The 24691-nt window shown below is 59.1% G+C and overlaps 1 protein-coding gene across 1 annotated transcript; it reads left to right on the forward strand.

Moving 5' to 3' along the window:
• Window positions 1–367: 367 nt before the first annotated feature.
• Window positions 368–8808, forward strand: TBCB (tubulin folding cofactor B; the record flags this gene model as incomplete). Its single annotated transcript, XM_079550911.1, has 6 exons — window positions 368–514; window positions 1559–1702; window positions 3992–4088; window positions 5626–5817; window positions 6374–6446; window positions 8694–8808. The coding sequence occupies 6 exons, from the start codon at window positions 368–370 to the stop codon at window positions 8806–8808; spliced, it is 768 nt and encodes a 255-aa protein (XP_079407037.1).
• Window positions 8809–24691: the final 15883 nt, after the last annotated feature.

A 24691-nucleotide genomic window follows, 5' to 3' on the forward strand; every position in this document is an offset into this window, starting at 1 on the left:
GCCCCCTCGCCTCCCATTGGCCGAGCTCCACCCATCTACCAGAATATTCTCGTCTTATTGGTCGAGCCAATTATCCATCATCCCGAAAAGGGCGGGCTGAAGCTTCGAGCTGTCACTCTGTTGGTCGGCTCTCACTGTCCATCAGCCCTGCGGGGCGGGCCGAACCTTCCAGCTCTTCCCCACATTGGCCACTACTCCTCGCCACCCATTGGCTTGAAGCTCCGCGAGGCGGACCAAAAGCACCAACTGTCGCACCCTATTGGCTTTCACGCCTTCGGTTGGGCTCGTCGCCGCCTCCCATTGGCTGCGGGCTCAAAGGGGCGGGCCGAAGCTTCCAGAAGAGCCGGGGCGGCGGAGGGGCCGCAAGATGAAGGCGATGGCGGAACTGGGGCCGGGCCTGAGCAGCACCGGGTCCGGACCTCCGGGCTCGGTATCGCTGGCGGTGAGCAGCAGCCTCAGCGCCTTCTCCTCGCTGAGGCGTTACGGCACCGAGCTGAGCATCGGCGAGCTGAAGGTGGGCCTTTAAAGGGGCGGGGGGGCCTTGAAGGGGGGGGCTGAGAGGTGGTGGGCCTTCCTGGGGGGGGGGGCGGCGATGGGGGGCGATGGGGCCTTGAGAGGCCTTGAGAGGCCTGGGGTCCTTAATGGGGCCTTGAGGGGTCTGGGGTCCTTTAATGGGGGATAACGGGTCCTTAAGGGGGTCTGGGGTCCTTTAAGAGGGAATAATGAGGCCTTAAAGGGGCCTGGGGTCCTTTAGTGAGGGGATAATGGGGGATAATGGGGTCTGGGGTCGTTTAATGGGGACTTAAAGGGGTCTGGGGTCCTTTAATGGGGGGACAATGGAGGATAATAGGGTCTGGGGTCATTTAATGGGGACTTAAAGGGGCCTGGGTCCTTTAATGGGGGGATAATGGAGGATAATGGCGTCCGGGGTCGTTTAATGGGATCTTAATGGGGTCTGGGGTCCTTTAATGGGGGGACAATGGAGGATAATGGGATAACTGGAGCTGGTGGTGGGGGTCGCAGCCCCCTGGATGGAGCTGGAGCTGCTCTGTAGGATCCTATAGGACCCCATGGGGCTCTGGGGACCCCATAACACATTTTAGGACCCCATGGGGCTTTGTGGGACCCTGTAGGACCCCTCCGTGACCCCATAGGCCCCATATCTGACCCTATAGGACCCCCTGTGTCCCCACAGTGCAAGCTGGAGCTGGTGGTGGGGGTCGCAGCCCCCTGGATGGAGCTGGAGCTGCTCTGCAGGACCCTATAGGACCCCATGGGGCTTTGGGGACCCCATAACACCTTTTAGGACCCCATGGGGTTCTGTGGGACCCTATAGGACCCCTATCTGACCCTATAGGACCCCGTGTGTCCCCATAGTGCAAGCTGGAATTGGTGGTGGGGGTCGCAGTCCCCTGGATGGAACTGGAGCCGCTCTGTAAGACCCTATAGGACCCCATGGGGCTCTGGGGACCCCATAACACCTTTTAGGACCCCATGGGGCTCTGGGGACCCTATAGGCCCCATATCTGACCCTATAGGACCCCATTTGTCCCCACAGCGCAAGCTGGAGCTGGTGGTGGGGGTCGCAGCCCCCTGGATGGAGCTGGAGCTGCGCGGTGCCGGCGGGGAGCTGCTGGCCCGCCTGGAGCCGGACGATGCCCTGCTGGGCGCCTTCCCTGTCAGCGACGGCTGCGGGCTGCACGTGGGTCCCCAATTGTCCCCAACTGTCCCCAACTGTCCCCAATTGTCCCCAACTGTCCCCAACTGTCCCCAGCTGTCCCCAATTGTCCCCAGCTGTCCCCAGCTGTCCCCAACTGTCCCCATCTGTCCCCAACTGTCCCCAATTGTCCCCAATTGTCCCCAGCTGCCCCCAACTGCCCCCAACTGTCCCCAACTGTCCCCAATTGTCCCCAGCTGCCCCCAACTGCCCCCAACTGTCCCCAACTGTCCCCAACTGCCCCCAACTGTCCCCAACTGTCCCCAGCTGTCCCCAGCTGTCCCCAACTGTCCCCAGCTGTCCCCAACTGCCCCCAACTGTCCCCAACTGTCCCCAGCTGTCCCCAATTGTCCCCAACTGCCCCCAACTGTCCCCAACTGTCCCCAGCTGTCCCCAATTGTCCCCAACCCGTCCCTGCTGTCCCCAGCCCCATCTGTGGTGTCCCCAACCCCCATCTTCAGTGTCCCCAACCCGTCCCTGCTGTCCCCAACCCCCATCTTTGGTGTCCCCAGTGTCCCCACCCCTCTTCCCAATGTCCCCAACCCGTCCCTGCTGTCCCCAACCCCCATCTTTGGTGTCCCTACCCCCCTTCCCAATGTCCCCAACACACCCTGGTGTCCCCAACCCCATCTGTGGTGTCCCCACCCCCCTTCCCAGTGTCCCCAACCCGTCCCTGTTGTCCCCAACCCCCATCTTCAGTGTCCCCACCCCCCTTCTCAATGTCCCCAACACACCCTGGTGTCCCCAAACCCCATCTTTGGTGTCCCCAGTGTCCTCACCTCCCCTTCCCAATGTCCCCAACTCATCCCTGCTGTCCCCAACCCCCATCTTTGGTGTCCCCACCCCCTTCCCAATGTCCCCAACACACCCTGCTGTCCCCAACCCCCATCTTTGGTGTCCCCAGTGTGTCCCAGCCCACTTCCAATGTCCCCAACCCGTCCCTGTTGTCCCCAACTCCCATCTTCAGTGTCCCCACCCGCCTTCCCAGTGTCCCCAACCCATCCCTGCTGTCCCCAACCCCCATCTGTGATGTCCCCACCCCCCTTCCCAGTGTCCCCAACCCGTCCCTGCTGTCCCCAAACCCCATCTTTGGTGTCCCTACCCCCCTTCCCAATGTCCCCAACACACCCTGGTGTCCCCAACCCCATCTGTGGTGTCCCCACCCCCCTTCCCAGTGTCCCCAACCCATCCCTGCTGTCCCCAGCCCCATCTGTGGTGTCCCCAACCCCCATCTTCAGTGTCCCCAACCCGTCCCTGCTGTCCCCAACCCCCATCTTTGGTGTCCCCAGTGTCCCCACCCCCCTTCCCAATGTCCCCAACTCATCCCTGTTGTCCCCAACTCCCATCTTCAGTGTCCCCACCCGCCTTCCCAGTGTCCCCAACCCATCCCTGGTGTCCCCAACCCCCATCTGTGGTGTCCCCAACTCGTCCCTGCTGTCCCCAACCCCCATCTTTGGTGTCCCCAGTGTCCCCACCCCTCTTCCCAGTGTCCCCAACCCGTCCCTGCTGTCTCCAACCCCCATCTTTGGTGTCCCCAGTGTGTCCCAGCCCACTCCCAATGTCCCCAACCCATCCCTGCTGTCCCCAACCCCATCTGTGGTGTCCCCAACCCCCATCTTCAGTGTCCCCAACCCATCCCTGCTGTCCCCAACCCCCATCTTCAGTGTCCCCACCCCCCTTCCCAGTGTCCCCAACACACCCTGGTGTCCCCAGTCCCCATCTTTGGTGTCCCCAGTGTCCCCACCCCCCTTCCCAATGTCCCCAACCCGTCCCTGCTGTCCCCAACCCCATCTGTGGTGTCCCCAACCCCCTTCCCAGTGTCCCCAACCCATCCCTGCTGTCCGCAACCCCCATCTTCAGTGTCCCCAACCCATCCCTGGTGTCCCCAACCCCCATCTGTGGTGTCCCCACCCCCCTTCCCAGTGTCCCCAACCCCCGTCCCTGCTGTCCCCAACCCCCATCTTTGGTGTCCCCAGTGTGTCCCAGCCCACTCCCAATGTCCCCAACCCGTCCCTGTTGTCCCCACCCCCCTTCCCAATGTCCCCAACCCGTCCCTGCTGTCCCCAACCCCCATCTGTGGTGTCCCCACCCCCCTTCCCAATGTCCCCAACACACCCTGCTGTCCCCAACCCCATCTGTGGTGTCCCCAACCCCCTTCCCAATGTCCCCAACCCGTCCCTGCTGTCCCCAACCCCACCTCCCTTCATTTCCCCCTTTGTCCCCCCAACTCCTTCCCCCCCCCCCATCCCCACTTGTCCCCAATTGTCCCCACAGGTCATTGACCGCAGCGGTGGCCGCATGGGGCAGTTTGAAGACGTGTCCCAGGTCCCCAAATACGAGATGGCCGACAGCGACTACGACAAACGCACAGGTGACAAACGTGTCCCCTTCCCCCCCTCCCCGTGTCCCCCCCCCCCGCTGTCCCCAACCCCCCAGCAGCACAGAGCCTTTGTCCCCATTGTGTCCCCATTGTCCCCACTTGCTGTGACACTTGTCCTGTGTCCCCCCCCCCCCCTTCCCAGCAGTGCCACCACCCCCAGACTCACAAATCCTGGCCATCTTGTCCCCAAGCAGTGCCACCATCTTGTCCCCCCCCCAGCAGTGCCACCCCCTGTCCCCATTGTGTCCCCCCCCCCCCACTGTCACTCTCTTTGTCCCCCCCCCACCACCAGTGCCACCTCCTGTCCCTTCATGTCACCCCGGTGCCGCTCCTGTCCCTCAATGTCCCCCAGCAGTGCCACCATCGTGTCCCCCCCCCCAGCACTGCCACCCCCTGTCCCCATCCTGTCCCCCCCCCTGCACTGCCACCCCCTGTCCCCATTGTGTCCCCCCCCCAGCAGTGCCACCCCCTGGCCCCATCGTGTCCCCCCCCCAGCACTGCCACCCCCTGGCCCCATTGCCCCCCCCCCCTCAGCACTGCCACCCCCTGTCCCCATCCTGTCCCCCCCCCAAGCAGTGCCACCCCTTGTCCCCATCCTGTCCCCCCCCCTGCACTGCCACCCCCTGTCCCCATCCTGTCCCCCCCCAGCAGTGCCACCCCCTGTCCCCATCCTGTCCCCCCCCCAGCAGTGCCACCCCCTGTCCCCATTGTGTCCCCCCCCCCCCCCACTGTCACTCTCTTTGTCCCCCCCCCACCACCAGTGCCACCTCCTGTCCCTTCATGTCACCCCGGTGCCGCTCCTGTCCCTCAATGTCCCCCAGCAGTGCCACCATCGTGTCCCCCCCCCCAGCAGTGCCACCCCCTGTCCCCATCCTGTCCCCCCCCCAGCACTGCCACCCCTTGTCCCCATTGTGTCCCCCCCCAGCAGTGCCACCCCCTGTCCCCATCCTGTCCCCCCCCCAAGCAGTGCCACCCCCTGTCCCCATTGTGTCCCCCCCCCAGCACTGCCACCCCCTGTCCCCATCCTGTCCCCCCCCCAAGCACTGCCACCCCTTGTCCCCATTGTGTCCCCCCCCCAGCAGTGCCACCCCCTGTCCCCATCCTGTCCCCCCCCAGCAGTGCCACCCCCTGGCCCCATTGCCCCCCCCTCCCAGCACTGCCACCCCCTGTCCCCATCGTGTCCCCCCCCCAGCACTGCCACCCCCTGTCCCCATTGCCCCCCCCCCAGCAGTGCCACCCCCTGGCCCCATTGCCCCCCCCCCAGCAGTGCCACCCCCTGGCCCCATTGCCCCCCCCCCTCAGCAGTGCCACCACTCCGTCCCCATTGTGTCACCCCCCCCCATCCCCCCCAGTGGTGCCATTTTGTCCCCATCGTGTCCTCCTCTCCCAGAAGCCGTGTCCCCCATTGTCCCCAGCTGTCCTAAGCGTCCCAACGGCCCCCCATTGTCCCCAGGGGTCCTAAACGTCCCCAAGGCTTCTCAGCCCCACCACAGCCACGTCCCCCCATTGTCCCCCGTTGTCCCCACAGACTCGGTCCGTTCCTTCCTGCGCCGGCGCCGCTGGGGCCGTTTCGACGCGGACGCGGAGCAGCAACGCGGGGCAGAGGAGGAGCGGCGGAGGGCAGAGGAAGCGGAGCTGGCGGCCGCCATGAGCCCAGGCTGCCGCTGCCTCGTCAGCATCCCTGGGCAGCCCCGGCACCGAGGCACCATCGCCTACGTGGGTACGGAACCGGGTGGCGCCCAGAGCCGACCCCCCCTCTGTCCTATGGGGAACAATGGGGGACACAGCGCTCGGCCGACCCCCCCTCTGTCCCCTTCTGTCCTATGGGGGACAACGTGGGACACAGCGCTCGGCTGACCCCCCCCCTGTCCTATGGGGGACAACAGGGGACACAGCGCTCGGCCGACCCCCCCTCTGTCCTATGGGGAACAACAGGGGACACAGCGCTCACCCGACCCCCCCTCTGTCCCCTTCTGTCCTATGGGGGACAATGGGGGACACAGCGCTCGGCCGACCCCCCCTCTGTCCCCCTTTGTCCTATGGGGGACAACAGGGCACACAGCGCTCGGCCGACCCCCCCTCTGTCCCCTTCTGTCCTATGGGGAACAGTGGGGCACACAGCGCTCGGCCGACCCCCCCCTCTGTCCTATGGGGGACAACAGGGGACACAGCGCTCACCCGACCCCCCCTCTGTCCCTTTCTGTCCTATGGGGGACAACGTGGGACACAGCACTCAGCCGACCCCCCCGTCTTCTTTTTCCTCCCCTTCCCTGCAGGGTTGACCGACTTCAAACCCGGCCATTGGGTGGGGGTCCGCTACGATGAGCCCGTGGGGAAACACGACGGCAGGTAGGGGGCGCTGCGTGTCACCAGCTGTCCCCAAACGGCCCCTGGTGTCCTCATGGGGTCCTGCTGGTCCCCAACGTGATGGCGGAGGTGTCCCCAGGGGTCTCCAAAGGTCCCCAAATGGCCCCTGGGGTCCCCATATGGCCCCCTGTGTCCTCATAGGGTCCTACTGGCCCCCAGTGGGATGGCAGAGGTGTCCCTAGATGTCCCCAAAGGTCCCCTGAGGTCCCCAAATGGCCCCCTGGGGTCCTCATAGGTGTCCCCTACAGTCCCCAAATGGCCCCCTGTGTCCTCTTAGGGTCCTACTGGCCCCCAGTGGGTTGGCAGAGGCGTCCCCAGATGTCCCCAGATGTCCCCAGGGGTCCCCAAATGGCCCCTGGGGTCCCCAAATGTCTCCTGGGGTTCTCAAGGGCCCCCTGAGGTCCCCAAATGGCCCCCTGTGTCCTCATAGGGTCCTGCTGGCCCCCAGTGGGATGGCAGAGGTGTCCCTAGATGTCCCCAAAGGTCCCCTGAGGTCCCCAAATGGCCCCCTGGGGTCCTCATAGGGTGTCTCCTACAGTCCCCAAATGGCCCCTAGGGTCCCCAAATGGCCCCCTGGGCTCCTCATAGGGTCCTACTGGCCCCCAGTGGGTTGGCATAGTTGTCCCCAGATGTCCCCAGGGGTCCCTTGAGGTCCCCAAATGGCCCCCTGGGCTCCTCATAGGGTCCTGCTGGTCCCCAGTGTGATGGCACAGGTGTCCCCAGGGGTCTCCAAAGGTCCCCAAATGGCCCCTGGGGTCTCCAAATGGCTCCCTGTGTCCTTGTAGGGCGTCCCCTAGGGTCCCCAAATGTCTCCTGGGGCTCTCAAGGGCCCCCTGAGGTCCCCAAATGGCCCCCTGGGGTCCTCATAGGGTGTCTCCTACAGTCCCCAAATGTCCCCTAGGGTCCCCAAATGTCCCCCTGGGCTCCTCATAGGGTCCTGCTGGCCCCCGGTGGGTTGGCATAGGCGTCCCCAGATGTCCCCAGGGGTCCCCGGAGGTCCCCAAATGGCCCCTGAGGTCCCCAAATGGCCCCTGGGGCCCCCAAGGGTCCTCTGGGGTCCCCAAATGGCCCCCTGTGTCCTCATAGGGTCCTGCTGGCCCCCAGTGGGTTGGCATAGGCGTCCCCAGATGTCCCCAGGGGTCCCCTGAGGTCCCCAAATGGCCCCTGGTGTCCCCAAATATCTCCTGGGGCTCTCAAGGGCCCCCTGAGGTCCCCAAATGGCCCCCGGTGTCCTCATAGGGTCCTGCTGGTCCCCAATGTGATGGCACAGGTGTCCCCAGGGTTCTCCAAAGGTCCCCAAATGGCCTCCTATGTCCTCTTAGGGTCTTACTGGCCCCCAGTGGGATGGCAGAGGTGTCCCCAGGGGTCCCCAAATGGCCCCTGGGGTCTCCAAATGGTCCCTGGGGTCCCCATTTGTCCCCCTGTGTCCTCATAGTGTCCTACCGGTCCCCAACGTGATGGCGGAGGTGTCCCCAGGGGTCTCCAAAGGTCCCCAAATGGCCCCTGGGGTCCCCAAATGGCCCCCTGTGTCCTCATAGGGTCCTGCTGGCCCCCAGTGGGATGGCAGAGGTGTCCCTAGATGTCCCCAAAGGTCCCCTGAGGTCCCCAAATGGCCCCCTGGGGTCCTCATAGGGTGTCTCCTACAGTCCCCAAATGGCCCCTAGGGTCCCCAAATGGCCCCCTGGGCTCCTCATAGGGTCCTACTGGCCCCCAGTGGGTTGGCATAGTTGTCCCCAGATGTCCCCAGGGGTCCCTTGAGGTCCCCAAATGGCCCCCTGGGCTCCTCATAGGGTCCTGCTGGTCCCCAGTGTGATGGCACAGGTGTCCCCAGGGGTCTCCAAAGGTCCCCAAATGGCCCCTGGGGTCTCCAAATGGCTCCCTGTGTCCTTGTAGGGCGTCCCCTAGGGTCCCCAAATGTCTCCTGGGGCTCTCAAGGGCCCCCTGAGGTCCCCAAATGGCCCCCTGGGGTCCTCATAGGGTCCTGCTGGTCCCCAGCATGATGGCAGAGGTGTCCCCTGCGGTCCCCTGCGGTCCCCAAGTGCCCAAAGGTGTCCCCAAGGGTCCATAGGTGACCACCAATGGCCACAGTTGTCCCCAAAATGCCCACACGTCCCCAAGTGCCCGTAGGGGTCCCCAAACTGCCACAGATGACCCCAACGTGCCACAGGCGTCCCTAACGGTCCTTAGGGGTCCCCAGATGTCCCCAGATGTCCCCAAATGTCCCCGCAGCGTCGGTGGCCGCCGTTACTTCGAGTGCCCTGAGCCCTACGGAGCCTTCGTGCGGCCGCAGCGCGTCACCGTCGGGGATTTCCCTGCAGAGGACGACGGCTTGGATGAGCTGTGAGGGGCAAAATTTGGGGGCAAAACACCGGGATTTTGGATCAGCTTCCGCCTCCGCTCCCTTCTTGTCCTGGCGAGCGGCGATTTTGAGTTTCATGGTTGTTTTCCGTCCCCCCAATGCCCCCCATATCAGCACTTTGCTGGGGCCGACGCTCGGTCCCCCAAAAACCCGGCCCCTAAAAAAACCATCGTTTCTCACCCCAAAATGGAGCCGTTTGCGGCCCCAAAATCCCCATTTCTGGACCCAAATTGGAGTCTGGGGGTCCAACCCCCCTCCTTTCCCCCCCTCCGCCCCCAAAATCCCATTTCCCATCGCGGCCGCAGCCCCAAATCACCACTTTTTGCCCCATTTTCTGCAGCCCCAAATCCCCATTGCCTTCATTTCCTCCCATTTCCCCATTTTTTTCCTTTTTCTCCCCTTTTTCCCCTTTCTTTCCGTTCCCTTTGCCTCCTTTCTTTCTTTTTCCCTCTTTTCTTCTCCCCCCCCCTTTTTTTTTAACCCGTTTTTAATCATTTTCTCCCAGTTTTATTTAACATTTTTCCCCTTTTTTCCGCGCTGCTTCGCGCCGTTTAGCCGCCGGTTCCCCCTCGCTGGCCCCGCCCCCTCAGGGGCGGAGCCTCGAAGTTAGCCCCGCCCCCTCTCCCTCACCCAATCAGCGGCGGCATTTTCGGCCAACCGGCGCGTAGGCCGGCGGAAGCGGAAGTGACGCAGCGCAGCAGCGGCGCCGCAGCGCAGCGGTGAGTGCGGCCCCTCCTCCCCCTCCCCCGCACGCCAATTACGCCTTAATCACTGTAATTAACGCCGCTCCCTGTCCGCAGCGCGCCGCCCCAATGGCCGGGGCCGATCTCCGCCGGGAGGCCTTGGCTCTGTACCGCGCTCTGCTTCGCGCCGCCGCCTCCCGCCCGGGTTTCGCTGCGCGGATCCGTTCCGAATTCCGCCGCTGCGCTGCGGTGCCGCCCCGCGATCGGCTCCGCTCGGAGCTCCTCCTGCGCCGCGGCCGCCGCCAGCTGCAGATGCTGCGGTTGCCGAGCACCGTCCGCATGGGCGCCTTCGGGCCCGGATCCGCCTCCGAGACCGCTTCCGGTTCCGCGTGTGGAGGCACTTCGAGGTGTGGCTCCCATTCCGAGCCCGGGCACACTTCCGGTTCCGGGTCATCACACCAATAAAGCTCAGTTTCCGCCACAGCCTTTCAGCAGGAGGCGTCTTGGGGGCGGGGCTTACCGAGGGGGCGGGGCTTACGGGAGAGGCTGGGTTAATTCAACAGGCGGGGCCTATCGGGTGGGGCGGGGCTTACCGAGGGGGCGGGGCTTGTTAAAGGGGGCGTGGCGTATGGGGGCAGCCCGTTCCGGCCCGTTTTTGCCCGATTTTCCTTTAACTGACCCTAAAACCGACCCCAAATTCCCCAAATTCCCCCAATTTCTCTCAATCTTCCCAACTCCCCCAATCCTCCAAAATCTTCAAATTGCCCCAAATTCCTGAAATTCACCGATTCCCCCCCAAATCTCCCCCAATTTCTCCCAGATTCCCCCACAATCCCACCATTTCTCCCAACATCCCCAAACTCCCCCAGCCAGATTCCAACAAATTTCCCCCCCCAAATCCCCCCGCTTCCCCAAATCCTCCAAACTCCCGAAATCCCTCAATTTTTCCCCAGATTTCCCCGAATTCCCCCAAATTTGCCGACAATTCATTTTCTCCATCCATTCCTAAACTGCCGTATCCGAATCCCCCCCGATTTGCCCTCAAATTCCCCAAACTCCCCCAAAATTCTCCCCAGTCCCTCAACCTCTCCCATCCCCAACCTTCCCTCATCCAAATCCCCCCATTTTCCCCCAAATTCCCCCCTTTTTCCCCAAATTCCATCATTATCCCCCAATTTCCCCCTCTATCCCTGACCTCCATCATCTAAATTCCCCCATTTTTCCCCATTTCCCCCCATTTTCCCCCCAAATTCTCCACAATCCTCCAACCTCTCCCATCCCCAACCTCCCCTCATCCAAATTCCCCCATTTTCCCCCCAAACCTCCCCCAGTCCCCCAACCTCCCCCATCCCCAACCTCCCCTCATCCAAATTCCCCATCATTCCCCCCATTTCCCCCAAATTCCCCCATTATCCCTCAATTTCCCTCTCTATTCCTGACCTCCATCATCCAAATCCCCCCATTTTCCCCCCAAATGCCCCCCAGTCCCCCAACCTCTCCCATCCCCAACCTTCCCTCTTTCGAATCCCCCCATTTTTCCCCAAATCCCCCCATTATCCCTCAATTTCCCCCTCTATCCCTGACCTCCATCATCTAAATTCCCCCATTTTTCCCCATTTCCCCCCATTTTCCCCCCAAATTCTCCACAATCCTCCAACATCTCCCATCCCCAACCTTCCCTCATCCAAATCCCCCAATTTTTCCCCCAAATTCTCCCATTATCCCCCGATTTCCCTCTCTATTCCTGATCTCCATCATCCAAATCCCCCCATTTTCCCCCATTTCCCCCCATTTTCCCCCCAAAATCCCCTTACAATCCCCCAACCTCCCCCATCCCCAACCTTCCCTCTTTCGAATCCCCCCATTTTTCCCCAAATCCCCCCATTTCCCCCCAATTCCCCCATTATTCCTCAATTTCCTCCTCTATTCCTGACCTCCATCATCGAAATCCCCCCATTTTCCCCCAAATTCCCCCATTATCCCACAATTTCCCCCCAGTCCCCCAACCTCCCCCATCCCCAACCTTCCCTCATCCAAATTCCCCAACATTCCCCCCCCATTTCCCCCAAATTCCCCCATTATCCCTCAATTTCCCCCTCTATCCCTGACCTCCATCATCCAAATCCCCCCATTTTCCCCCATTTCCCCCCATTTTCCCCCCAAAATCCCCTTACAATCCCCCAACCTCCCCCATCCCCAACCTTCCCTCTTTCGAATCCCCCATTTTTCCCCAAATCCCCCCATTTCCCCCATTATCCCTCAATTTCCCCCTCTATCCCTGACCTCCATCATCCAAATCCCCCCATTTTCCCCCAAATTCCCCCATTATCCCCCAATTTCCCCCCAGTCCCCCAACCTCCCCCATCCCCAACCTCCCCTCATCCAAATTCCCCATCATTCCCCCCCATTTCCCCCATTTTCCCCCCTTATCCCTCAATTTCCCTCTCTATTCCTGACCTCCATCATCCAAATCCCCCCATTTCCCCCCATTTTCCCCCCATTTTCCCCTTACAATCCCCCAACCTCTCCCATCCCCAACCTTCCCTCTTTCGAATCCCCCCATTTTTCCCCAAATCCCCTCATTTCCCCCAAATTCCCCCATTATTCCTCAATTTCCTCCTCTATTCCTGACCTCCATCATCCAAATCCCCCCATTTTCCCCCAAATTCCCCCATTATCCCCCAATTTCCCCCCAGTCCCCCAACCTCCCCCATCCCCAACCTCCCCTCATCCAAATTCCCCATCATTCCCCCCATTTCCCCCAAATTCTCCCATTATCCCTCAATTTCCCTCTCTATTCCTGACCTCCATCATCCAAATCCCCCCATTTTCCCCCCAAATGCCCCCCAGTCCCCCAACCTCTCCCATCCCCAACCTTCCCTCTTTCGAATCCCCCCATTTTTCCCCAAATCCCCCCATTTCCCCCATTTTCCCCCCTTATCCCTCAATTTCCCCCTCTATCCCTGACCTCCATCATCCAAATCCCCCCATTTTCCCCCAAATTCCCCCATTATCCCCCAATTTCCCCCCAGTCCCCCAACCTCCCCCATCCCCAACCTCCCCTCATCCAAATTCCCCAACATTCCCCCCCCATTTCCCCCATTTTCCCCCCTTATCCCTCAATTTCCCTCTCTATTCCTGACCTCCATCATCCAAATCCCCCCATTTTCCCCCATTTCCCCCCATTTTCCCCCCAAAATCCCCTTACAATCCCCCAACCTCCCCGATCCCCAACCTTCCCTCTTTCGAATCCCCCATTTTTCCCCAAATCCCCCCATTTTCCCCAAATTCCCCCATTATCCCTCAATTTCCCCCTCTATCCCTGACCTCCATCATCCAAACCCCCCCATTTTCCCCCAAATTCCCCCATTTTCCCCCCAAATCCCCCCCAGTCCCCCAACCTTCCCCATCCCCAACCTTCCCTCATCCAAATCCCCCCATTTTTCCCCCAAATTCTCCCATTATCCCTCAATTTCCCTCTCTATCCCTGACCTCCATCATCCAAATCCCCCCATTTTCCCCCATTTTCCCCCCAAAATCCCCTTACAATCCCCCAACCTCCCCCATCCCCAACCTTCCCTCTTTCGAATCCCCCCATTTTTCCCCAAATCCCCCCATTTCCCCCATTTTCCCCCCTTATCCCTCAATTTCCCTCTCTATCCCTGACCTCCATCATCCAAATCCCCCCATTTTCCCCCAAATTCCCCCATTATCCCCCAATTTCCCCCCAGTCCCCCAACCTCCCCTCATCCAAATTCCCCATCATTCCCCCCCCATTTCCCCCAAATTCCCCCATTATCCCCCAATTTCCCTCTCTATTCCTAATCTCCATCATCCAAATCCCCCCATTTCCCCCAAATCCCCCCCTTATCCCTCAATTTCCCCCTCTATCCCTGACCTCCATCATCCAAACCCCCCCATTTTCCCCCATCATTCCCCCCCATTTCCCCCAAAGCCCCTCATTGCCCCACATCCCCCGACCCCCCAAACTGCCCCCAAAGCCCCCAATCGCCCCCTCCAGCCCCCGTTCCCCCCTTTGCTCCCCGTCGCATCACAGCACAGCCGACATGGGCCTCGTTTTTCTTCCTTTTCTCTTCTTTTTCTCTTTAAATTCAGCAGTCAAAAGGCCGGGGCCCCTCCGGCCCCAAAGCGTTCACACTTCTCATGCACTACCGGCCCCGCAAATCCCACAGAGTGTTAAAAAAACGTCCTGAAAAGAAGCCAAAAAAAAAAAAAAAGAAAAAAAAAGAAAAAAAAAAAAAAAAAAAGGCAAAATTCTACGGAGGGACCGACGCCATTTTGCCACCAAACGCCGCCATTTTGCCACCAAACGGCGCCATTTTGCCACCAAACGCCGCCATTTTGCCACCAAACGCCGCCATTTTGGGGGGCGAAAGCCCTCAAAAACAAAATAAAAAGGGGGCAAAATGGGGGCGGCCCCAAATGGGGGCAATGGATCCCGCTGGGATTCGGGGGCGCGGGGGGAATTTTGGGGCCGTTTCTCCGGATTTCTTTTCATTATTTTGAATTTTTAGTGTGTCTTGAAGGGGAAACGGAACGGATGGGCACGAATGGATTCCTGCCCCGACCAATGAACAAAACAAGGGGGGATTTTCAACCTGAAACGAGGAGAACGGAGAACACGGGGGGAGGAGGGGAGAAGGGGGTAATGAAGCTTCAAAATCCCCAAAAATGGGCGTCCTGCCCCAAAAAACGGGCGAGAGGAAAGGGAGAAACGGGTGAAAGCGTCGGGGAGACGGGAAGCGGCGCCTTCTGCCCCGTTTTGGGGGCTGGGGGTTGGAGCAGCAGCAACAGGGGGGCTGCGGGGCCCGGCTCTTTTTGGGGCCCAGCTTCCTTTTGGGGCCCGGCTCCTTTTGGGGCCCAGCTCCTTTTGGGGCCCGGCTCTTTTTGGGGCCCAGCTCTTTTTGGGGCCCAGCTCCTTTTGGGGCCTGGCTCTTTTTGGGGCCCGGCTCCTTTTGGGGCCCAGCTCCTTTTGGGGCCCAGCTCCTTTTGGGGCCCGGCTCTTTTTGGGGCCCAGCTCTTTTTGGGGCCCAGCTCCTTTTGGGGCCTGGCTCTTTTTGGGGCCCGGCTCCTTTTGGGGCCCAGCTCCTTTTGGGGCCCAGCTCCTTTTGGGGCCCGGCTCTTTTTGGGGCCCAGCTCTTTTTGGGGCCCAGCTCCTTTTGGGGCCTGGCTCTTTTTGGGGCCCGGCTCTTTTTGGGGCCCAGCTCCTTTTGGGGCCCGGCTCCTTTTGGGGCCCAGCTCCTTTTGGGGCCCAGCTCTTTTTGGGGCCCGGCTCCTTTTGGGGCCTGGCTCTTTTTGGGGCCCGGCTCCTTTTGGGGCCCGGCTCTTTTTGGGGCCTGGCTTCCTTTTGCAGCCCGGCTCTTTTTGGGGCCCGGCTCCTTTTGGGGCCTGGCTCTTTTTGGGGCCTGGCTCCTTTTGGGGCCCGGCTCTTTTTGGGGCCCGGCTCCTTTTGGGGCCTGGCTTCCTTTTGGGGCCTGGCTTCCTTTTGCAGCCCGGCTCTTTTTGGGGCCCGGCTCCTTTTGGGGCCCGGCTCCTTTTGGGGCCTGGCTCCTTTTGGGGCCCGGCTCCTTTTGCGGCCCGGCTCTTTTTGGGGCCCGGCTCCTTTTGGGGCCTGGCTCCTTTTGGGACCCGGCTCCTTTTGGGGCCCAGCTTCCTTTTGGGGCCTGGCTCTTTTTGGGGCCTGGCTCCTTTTGGGGCCCGGCTCTTTTTGGGGCCTGGCTCCTTTTGGGGCCCGGCTCCTTTTGGGGCCATTCTATGGGTTTTTTTTGGCCTATTTTTGCTTCTTTTCTCGATTTTTCTTTTCCGGCACTGCGAAGTGACCGAAAAAAGTCAAATCTCCCCCCCACCCCCCAAAAAACGGAGCAAAAAGGCACCAAAATGCAGCTTTTGGAACAGCGGGACGCAGCTCGGTGCCATGGGGTCAAATTTGGGGCTGCTGGGGCAGTTTTGCCAAAATCCAATGGGAAATGGGAAAAAGAGCCCAAAATGGCCCCAAAATGAGCCCAAAATGAGCTCAAATGGCCCCAAAATGAACCAAAATGGCCCCCAAATGAGCCCAAATGGCCTCAAAATGAGCCCCAAATGAACCAAAATAGCCCCAAAATGAGCCCAAAATGGTCCCAAAATGAACCCAAATGGCCCCAAAATGAGCCCAAAATGGTCCCAAAATGAACCCAAATGGCCCCAAAATGAGCCCAAATGGCCCCAAAATGAGACCAAAATGGCCTCAAAATGAGCCCAAAATGAGCCCAAATGGACTCAAAATGAGCCCAAAATGGCCCCAAAATGAGCCCAAATGGCCCCAAAATGAGCCCCAAATGGCCCCAAAATGATCCCAAATGGCCCAAAATGAGCCCAAAATGGCCCCAAAATGAGCCCAAATGGCCCCAAAATGAGCCAAAATGAGCCTAAAATGGGCCCAAAATGGCCTCAAAATGAGCCCAAATGGCCCCAAAATGAGCCAAAATGAGCCTAAAATGGGCCCAAAATGAGCCCAAATGGCCCCAAAATGAGCCTAAATTGGCCCCCAAATGACCCAAAGCTGCGGCCGTTTTAACGCCTGTCTTTCGGTGCGGAGAAACGGAAGCAAAAATACAACAACAAAAACCAAACAACAAAAACGACCAAACCCAAAGCCCCCCCAAAACCCCCCTCCCCAAAAAAAAGCCCCTCTGAAGGTTTCCTGGCTCCCCTCCGCCCCCGGTGGGTTGGGGGTTTTTTTTGGGGGGGGGGGGGGGTGGGGGGAGATTTTGGCTGTTTTCCTCCAAAGCTTCGGGGGAACGGCGCCGTAAAGTGCGAAGGGAGGCAGGAGCCCCCAGTGGTACCATGAATCCAGTTGGAAGCCAGCCCCGAATCCTGGGTTCTTTACCCCAAAACGAATCCCGTCCGTCGTTGCTTTCTGTTCCCCCCCCCCCCCCATATTAGTGTTTTCCGGAAGAAAAAAAATAAAAATAAAATAAAATTAAAAACAAAACAAAAAAAAAAAATGGAAAAGAAAACGGAAATCATCATCATCATCATCATCATCATCAACCAGCAAATCCAGCGCAAAATGGGAGAACGTTGGGCTGCTCCCCGCTGTGTAAGTGCTCAGCGCCGCGGTTCCTCCGACGGGGAGAACGTGGGGGGGGAGGGGGGGGGGCGACGGCCCCCATTTGGGGTCGGGGGGCGGCGGGGGGTCCAGGGGGGTGCAGGGTCGGAGCTGTGAGGTGCCGTGATGGGGGGCGGAGGGCTGGGGCACAGCAAAGGGGCTCTGGGCTGCGTTGGATGGATGCTGGGACGCGTTGGATGGCTCCTCCATCACATCAGATCACATTGGACCCATGAGATGAGCACTGCAACATGTTGGATCCCTTCAGATGACTCTCAGATCACATCAGAACTCAATTTGGACCACATCAAAACCCATCAGTAAGGCTCTGGGACGCGTTGGATGGATGCTGGGACGCATCGGATGGCTCCTCCATCACATCAGATCACATTGGACCACGTGAGATGAGCACTGCAACATGTTGGATCCCTTCAGATGACTGTCAGATCACATCAGAACTCAATATGCACCGCTGGATCACATCAAAGCCCATCAGAAGGGCTCTGGGACGCGTTGGATGGATGCTGGGATGCGTTGGATGGCTCCTCCATCACATCAGATCACGTTGGACCCATGAGATGAGCACTGCAACATGTTGGATCCCTTCAGAAGCGTCAGATCACATCAGAACTCAATTTGGACCACATCAAAACCCATCAGTAAGGCTCTGGGACGCGTTGGATGGATGCTGGGATGCGTTGGATGGCTCCTCCATCACATCAGATCACATTGGACCCATGAGATGAGCACTGCAACATGTTGGATCCCTTCAGATGACTGTCAGATCACATCAGAACTCAATTTGGACCATTGGATCACATCGAACCCCATCAGAAGGGCTCTGGGCTGCGCTGGATGGATGCTGGGACGCGTTGGATGGCTCCTCCATCACATCAGATCACGTTGGACCCATGAGATGAGCACTGCAACATGTTGGATCCCTTCAGATGACTCTCAGATCACATCAGAACTCAATTTGCACCGCTGGATCACATCAAAGCCCATCAGAAGGGCTCTGGGACGCGTTGGATGGATGCTGGGATGCGTTGGATGGCTCCTCCATCACATCAGATCACGTTGGACCCATGAGATGAGCACTGGGACGCGCTGGATCCCTTCAGAAGCGTCAGATCACATCAGAACTCAATTTGGATCACATCAAACCCAATCAGTAAGGCTCTGGGCTGCGTTGGATGGATGCTGGGACGCATTGGATGGCTCCTCCATCACATCAGATCACATTGGACCACGTGAGATGAGCACTGCAACATGTTGGATCCATTCAGATGACTCTCAGATCACATCAGAACTCAATTTGGACCATTGGATCACATCGAACCCCATCAGAAGGGCTCTGGGACGCACTGGATGGATGCTGGGATGCGTTGGATGGTTCCTCCATCATATCAGATCACGTTGGACCACGTGAGATGAGCACTGGGACGCGTTGGATCCCTTCAGATGACTCTCAGATCACATCAGAACTCAATTTGGACCACATCAAACCCCATCAGTAAGGCTCTGGGACGCGTTGGATGGATGCTGGGACGCGTTGGATGGCTCCTCCATCACATCAGATCACGTTGGACCACATGAGATGAGCACTGGGACGCGCTGGATCCCTTCAGATGACTGTCAGATCACATCAGAACTCAATTTGCACCGCTGGATCACATCAAACCCCATCAGTAAGGCTCTGGGACACATTGGATGGATGCTGGGATGCGTCGGATGGCTCCTCCATCACATCAGATCACATTGGACCACGTGAGATGAGCACTGCAACATGTTGGATCCCTTCAGATGACTCTCAGATCACATCAGAACTCAATTTGGACCACATCAAACCCCATCAGTAAGGCTCTGGGACGCGTTGGATGGACGTTGGGACACGTTGGATGGCTCCTCCATCGCATCAGATCATGTTGGACCCATGAGATGAGCACTGGGATGTGTTGGATCCCTTCAGAAGCATCAGATCACATCAGAACTCAATTTGGACCACATCAAAACCCATCAGTAAGGCTCTGGGACGCGTTGGATGGATGCTGGGATGCATCGGATGGCTCCTCCATCACATCAGATCACGTTGGACCACGTGAGATGAGCACTGCAACATGTTGGATCCCTTCAGATGACTCTCAGATCACATCAGAACTCAATTTGGACCATTGGATCACATCGAACCCCATCAGAAGGGCTCTGGGACGCATTGGATGGATGCTGGGATGCGTTGGATGGCTCCTCCATCACATCAGATCACGTTGGACCCATGAGATGAGCACTGCAACATGTTGGATCCCTTCAGAAGCGTCAGATCACATCAGAACTCAATTTGGACCACATCAAAACCCATCAGTAAGGCTCTGGGACGCGTTGGATGGATGCTGGGATGCGTTGGATGGCTCCTCCATCACATCAGATCACGTTGGACCACGTGAGATGAGCACTGGGACGCGTTGGATCCCTTCAGAAGCATCAGATCACATCAGAACTCAATTTGGACCATTGGATCACATCAAACCCCATCAGAAGGGCTCTGGGCTGCGTTGGATGGATGCTGGGATGCGTTGGATGGCTCCTCCATGGCATCAGATCACGTTGGACCCATGAGATGAGCACTGCAACATGTTGGATCCCTTCAGATGACTGTCAGATCACATCAGAACTCAATTTGGACCACATCAAAGCCCATCAGAAGGGCTCTGGGCTGCGTTGGATGGATGTTGGGACGTGTCGGACGAGCCCTGCATTGCATCAGATCACGTTGGACCACGTGAGATGAGCACTGGGACACATTGGATCCCTTCAGATGACTGTCAGATCACATCAGAACTCAATTTGCACCGCTGGATCACATCGAACGCGTTGATGAGCACCAGACGACGCCGGATGGCATAGGATGAGCTCCAGGCCGTGTTGAACCCCATCACAAGAGCCCTGGACCACGCTGGAAGAGACTCGAGCCACGTCAGATCACATCAGAGCTCACCTGGACCACTTGGATGAGCGCTGCACCCGCTGGATGACATCGGATTGCATGAGATGAGGGCTGGGCTGCATCAGATCACATCAGGCCTCACGTTGGACTGCACTGGATGAGCATTGGACCACATCAGATCCCAACAGAAGATCCCTGTGCTGTGCTGGACCACATTGCATCACATCAGATCACATCAGATCCCAACAGAAGATCCCTGTGCTGTGCTGGACCACGTTGCATCACACCAGATCACATCAGATCCCAGCAGAAGATCCCTGGGCTGTGATGGACCACGTTGCATCACATCAGATCACACCAGATCCCAACAGAAGATCCCTGCGCTGGACTAGACCACATTGGATCACATCAAACCACATCAGATCCCAGCAGAAGATCCCTGTGCTGTGCTGGACCACGTTAGATCACACCAGATCCCAGCAGAAGATCTCTGCGCTGTGCTGGACCATGTTGCATCACACCAGATCACATCAGATCCCAACAAAAGATCTCTGGATTGTGCTGGACCACGTTGCATCACATCAGATCACATCAGATCCCAACAGAAGATCCCTGTGCTGTGCTGGACCATGTTGCATCACATCAGATCACACCAGATCCCAGCAGAAGATCTCTGCGCTGTGCTGGACCACGTTGCATCACATCAGATCACACCAGATCCCAGCAGAAGATCTCTGCGCTGTGCTGGACCACGTTGCATCACATCAGATCCCAACAGAAGATCCCTGTGCTGTGCTGGACCACGTTGCATCACACCAGATCACATCAGATCCCAACAGAAGATCCTTGGGCTGTGCTGGACCACATTGCATCACATCAGATCACATCAGAACCCAACAGAAGATCTCTGGATTGTGCTGGACCACGTTGCATCACATCAGATCCCAACAGAAGATCTCTGCGCTGTGCTGGACCACGTTGCATCACATCAGATCACACCAGATCCCAGAAGATCCCTGCGCTGTGCTGGACCACATTGCATCACATCCGATCACACCAGATCCCAGAAGATCCCTGCGCTGTGCTGGACCACGTTGCATCACATCAGATCACACCAGATCCCAACAGAAGATCCCTGCGCTGTGCTGGACCACGTTGCATCACATCAGATCCCAACAGAAGATCCCTGGGCCACGGTGGAGCACACAGGAAGAGCCCTGGGCCGCGCCAGAACACATGAGAACGGTGCGAACTCACGGTGGGTCGCAGTGGATGAGGCCTGGATCCCTCGGGTCGCGTTGGATCCCACTGGGAGGAGCCCAGGGCCGCAGCACGCCGCACACTGGCCCAGGCCGGACGAGCGCTGAGCCACCCTGGATGAGTTGGACCAAAACACCGCAGCAGCGGGACGACGTTCGACGAGCGCTGGAACGCGCGGGATCCCATGGGGAGAAGCGCCGGGCCACGTCGGATGGCGTCGGACGACGGGGATGAGCAGCAGGCCGCCCGGCAGCAGCGCCGGCTCAAAGTCAAACGAGCGTCGGACCTCAATGGAGGCTGCAAAAAAGCCCCGCGCCGCCCCACAGCGCAGCTGGACGCAAGGCGTTGCTGGGTGACACCGGGCGAATCCCGGCCGGCGTTCAGCCCCGACTCAAGAGCCCCATGCGGCCGCACGCCCCCCGCAGAGCCCCGGGCAGCAGCTGAAGGCATCGCGTGGGAGACGGCGGGGGCTCGGCTGCCCCCCAACCCGCCGGGCTTCGCTCAGCGCACCGAGTCCGAAGCCCAGCGCCGAGCTCCTCTCACCCCCCGCCCCCCCAAAATGGGGACCCCCTCCCCTTCCCAGCTCCCAAAGTCCATCCTGGGAGGGGAGAGGAGGGGCGAGGGACGCCCCGAGCGCAGGCCGAGCTCCAGGCGTGCGGTCGTTTCTTTTTTTTTCGTTGTCTCCTTTTTTTTTTTCTCTCTCTCTTTTGTTTTCCTCTTTTTTTGTTCTTTTTTTTTTTCCTTTCCCCCCCCCCCCTCCCCCTTCGTTTCTCCCACCCCTCCCCCTCCTTCGCCCCCCCTTCCCTTCCCTTCCCTCCCCCCCCCCCCCCCCGGCCCGGCTCACAGCGAATGCTGCTCCGCGTGGAGCGGGGCCGCGACGAGCGCTTGGACGGGCGACTGCGGCGACGGCGGAGGGGTCCTGGGGGGCGAAGGCTGCGCCGCGACGGGGGCGAAGGGGACGACGCCTGGGGGGGGGACGGAGGCCGACGGGGAGGCCGGGGCGGCGCTGGGGGGGTCGAGGATGGGGCGGTGGTAGAAAAAGAAGGGGCACTGCTGGATGAAGAGTTCGATGATTGTCTGGTAGGTGCGGGTGGCCGTCAGCGCGTCCATCGTGCTGAAATCGGGGCGCATCAGCGTGGGCCAGAAGCAGATGGAGAGGTTCTCGCTCGTCATCAGGTTGACGCGGTGGTGGTGGCTCACCCTGAGGGAGGGGAGGAGGCGGGGATGGGCCCAGCGCTGCCCCGATGGTGTGGGGACGCGAGAGCGGGAGCCCCAAGACCCACCGCTGGGCTTTGGGATGACCCTGAGCCCCACTGTTGGGTTTTGGGACAATTCTGAGCCCCGCTGATGGGTTTCGGGACGACCCTCAGCCCCACTGTTGGGTTTTGGGACGACCCTCAGCCCCATTATTGGGTTTTGGGGCAATTCTGAGCCCCACTGCTGGGCTTTGGGATGACCCTCAGCCCCACTGTTGGGTTTTGGGGTAACCCTGAGCCCCACTGTTGGGTTTTGGGATGACCCTCAGCCCACTGCTGGGTTTCAGGATGACCCTCAGCCCCATTATTGGGTTTTGGGGCAATTCTGAGCCCCACTGCTGGGCTTCGGGATGACCCTCAGCCCACTGTTGGCTTTTGAGGTAACCCTGAGCCCCACTGCTGGGTTTTGGGACGACCCTCAGCCCCACTGTTGGCTTTTGGGGCAATTCTGAGCCTCACTGCTGGGTTTTGGGACAACCCTCAGCCTCATTATTGGGTTTTAGGGTAACCCTGAGTCCCATTATTGGGTTTTGGGGCAATTCTGAGCCCCACTGCTGGATTTTGGGACGACCCTCACTCCATTGATGGGTTTTAGGGTAACCCTGAGCCCCTCTGATGGGTTTTGGGACGACCCTCAGCCCCACTGTTGGGTTTTGGGGCAATTCTGAGCCCCACTGCTGGGTTTGGGACAACCCTCAGCCCCACTGTTGGATTTTGGGGTAACCCTCAGCCCCACTGCTGGGTTTCGGGACGACCCTCAGCCCCACTGTTGGCTTTTGGGGCAATTCTGAGCCCCACTGCTGGGTTTCAGGACAATCCTCAGCTCCACTGTTGGATTTTGGGGTAACCCTCAGCCTCATTGTTGGGTTTTAGGGTAACCCTGAGCCCCATTATTAAGTTTTGGGGCAATTCTGAGCCCCGCTGCTGGGCTTTGGGATGACCCTCAGCCCCACTGTTGGCTTTTGGAGCAATTCTGAGCCCCGCTGCTGGGCTTTGGGACGACCCTCAGTCCCACTGTTGGCTTTTGGGGCAATTCTGAGCCTCACTGCTGGGTTTTGGGACAACCCTCAGCCCCACTGTTGGGTTTTGGGGTAACCCTGAGCCCCTCTGATGGGTTTTGGGACAATTCTGAGCCCCGCTGATGGGTTTCGGGACGACCCTCAGCCCCACTGTTGGCTTTTGGGGCAATTCTGAGCCCCACTGCTGGGTTTTGGGACAACCCTCAGCCCACTGTTGGGTTTTGGGGTAACCCTGAGCCTCATTGTTGGGTTTTAGGGTAACCCTGAGCCCCATTATTGGGTTTTGGGGTAACCCTGAGCCCCATTATTGGGTTTTGGGTTGACCCTCACCCCACTGTTGGGTTTTGGGGTAACCCTGAGCCCCACTGCTGGGTTTTGGGACGACCCTCAGCCCCACTGTTGGGTTTTAGGGTAACCCTGAACCCCACTATTGAGCTTTGAGGTGACTCCAATCCCCACTGCTGGCTTTTAGGGTAAACCTTGGCCCCGCCGTTGGACTCTGGGGGGACACGATGCCCCACTGTTGGGTTGTGGGGCAACACCAGTCCCCCCTGCTGTGCTTTGAGTCAACCCCGAGCCCCACTGCTGGGTTGTGGGGAGAACCCGAGGGCTGTGTGATCTTTAAGATCCCCCCCACCCCGTCAGGATGCTGGGATCCCTGAGGTCCCCCCAACCCAACCCCTGTGGGATTCCGCTGTTCGACGACCTTTGAGGACTCTTCCAACCCGACGTTTGTTTGTTGGATTGGAAGGGATCTTTAGGATCAGGGAACCACGGGATCCTCCATGATTGGGTTGGAAGGGATCTTTAGGATCGGGGAACCACGGGATCCTCAATGATTGGGTTGGAAGAGATCTTTAGGATCAGGGAACCACGGGATCCTCAATGATTGGGTTGGAAGGGATCTTTAGGATCGGGGAACCACGGGATCCTCAATGATTGGGTTGGAAGGGACCTTTAGGATCAGGGAACCACGGGATCCTCAATGATTGGGTTGGAAGGGACCTTTAGGATCAGGGAACCACGGGATCCTCAATGATTGGGTTGGAAGGGACCTTTAGGATCAGGGAACCACGGGATCCTCAATGATTGGGTTGGAAGGGATCTTTAGGATCGGGGAACCACGGGATCCTCAATGATTGGATTGGAAGGGATCTTTAGGATCGGGGAACCACGGGATCCTCAATGATTGGGTTGGAAGGGATCTTTAGGATCGGGGAACCACGGGATCCTCAATGATTGGGTTGGAAGGGATCTTTAGGATCGGGGAACCACGGGATCCTCAATGATTGGGTTGGAAGGGATCTTTAGGATCGGGGAACCACGGGATCCTCAATGATTGGATTGGAAGGGATCTTTAGGATCAGGGAACCACGGGATCCTCAATGATTGGGTTGGAAGGGATCTTTAGGATCGGGGAACCACGGGATCCTCAATGATTGGATTGGAAGGGATCTTTAGGATCGGGGAACCACGGGATCCTCAATGATTGGGTTGGAAGGGATCTTTAGGATCGGGGAACCACGGGATCCCCCATCGGGTTTTGAGGTTTTTGAGGTTGTTGGGTTTTGAGGCAATCCCACGCCACGCCGGTGGGT

The sequence above is a fragment of the Tetrao urogallus genome (assembly GCF_951394365.1).
Source record: "Tetrao urogallus genome assembly, contig: scaffold_170, whole genome shotgun sequence".
NCBI lineage: Eukaryota > Metazoa > Chordata > Aves > Galliformes > Phasianidae > Tetrao > Tetrao urogallus.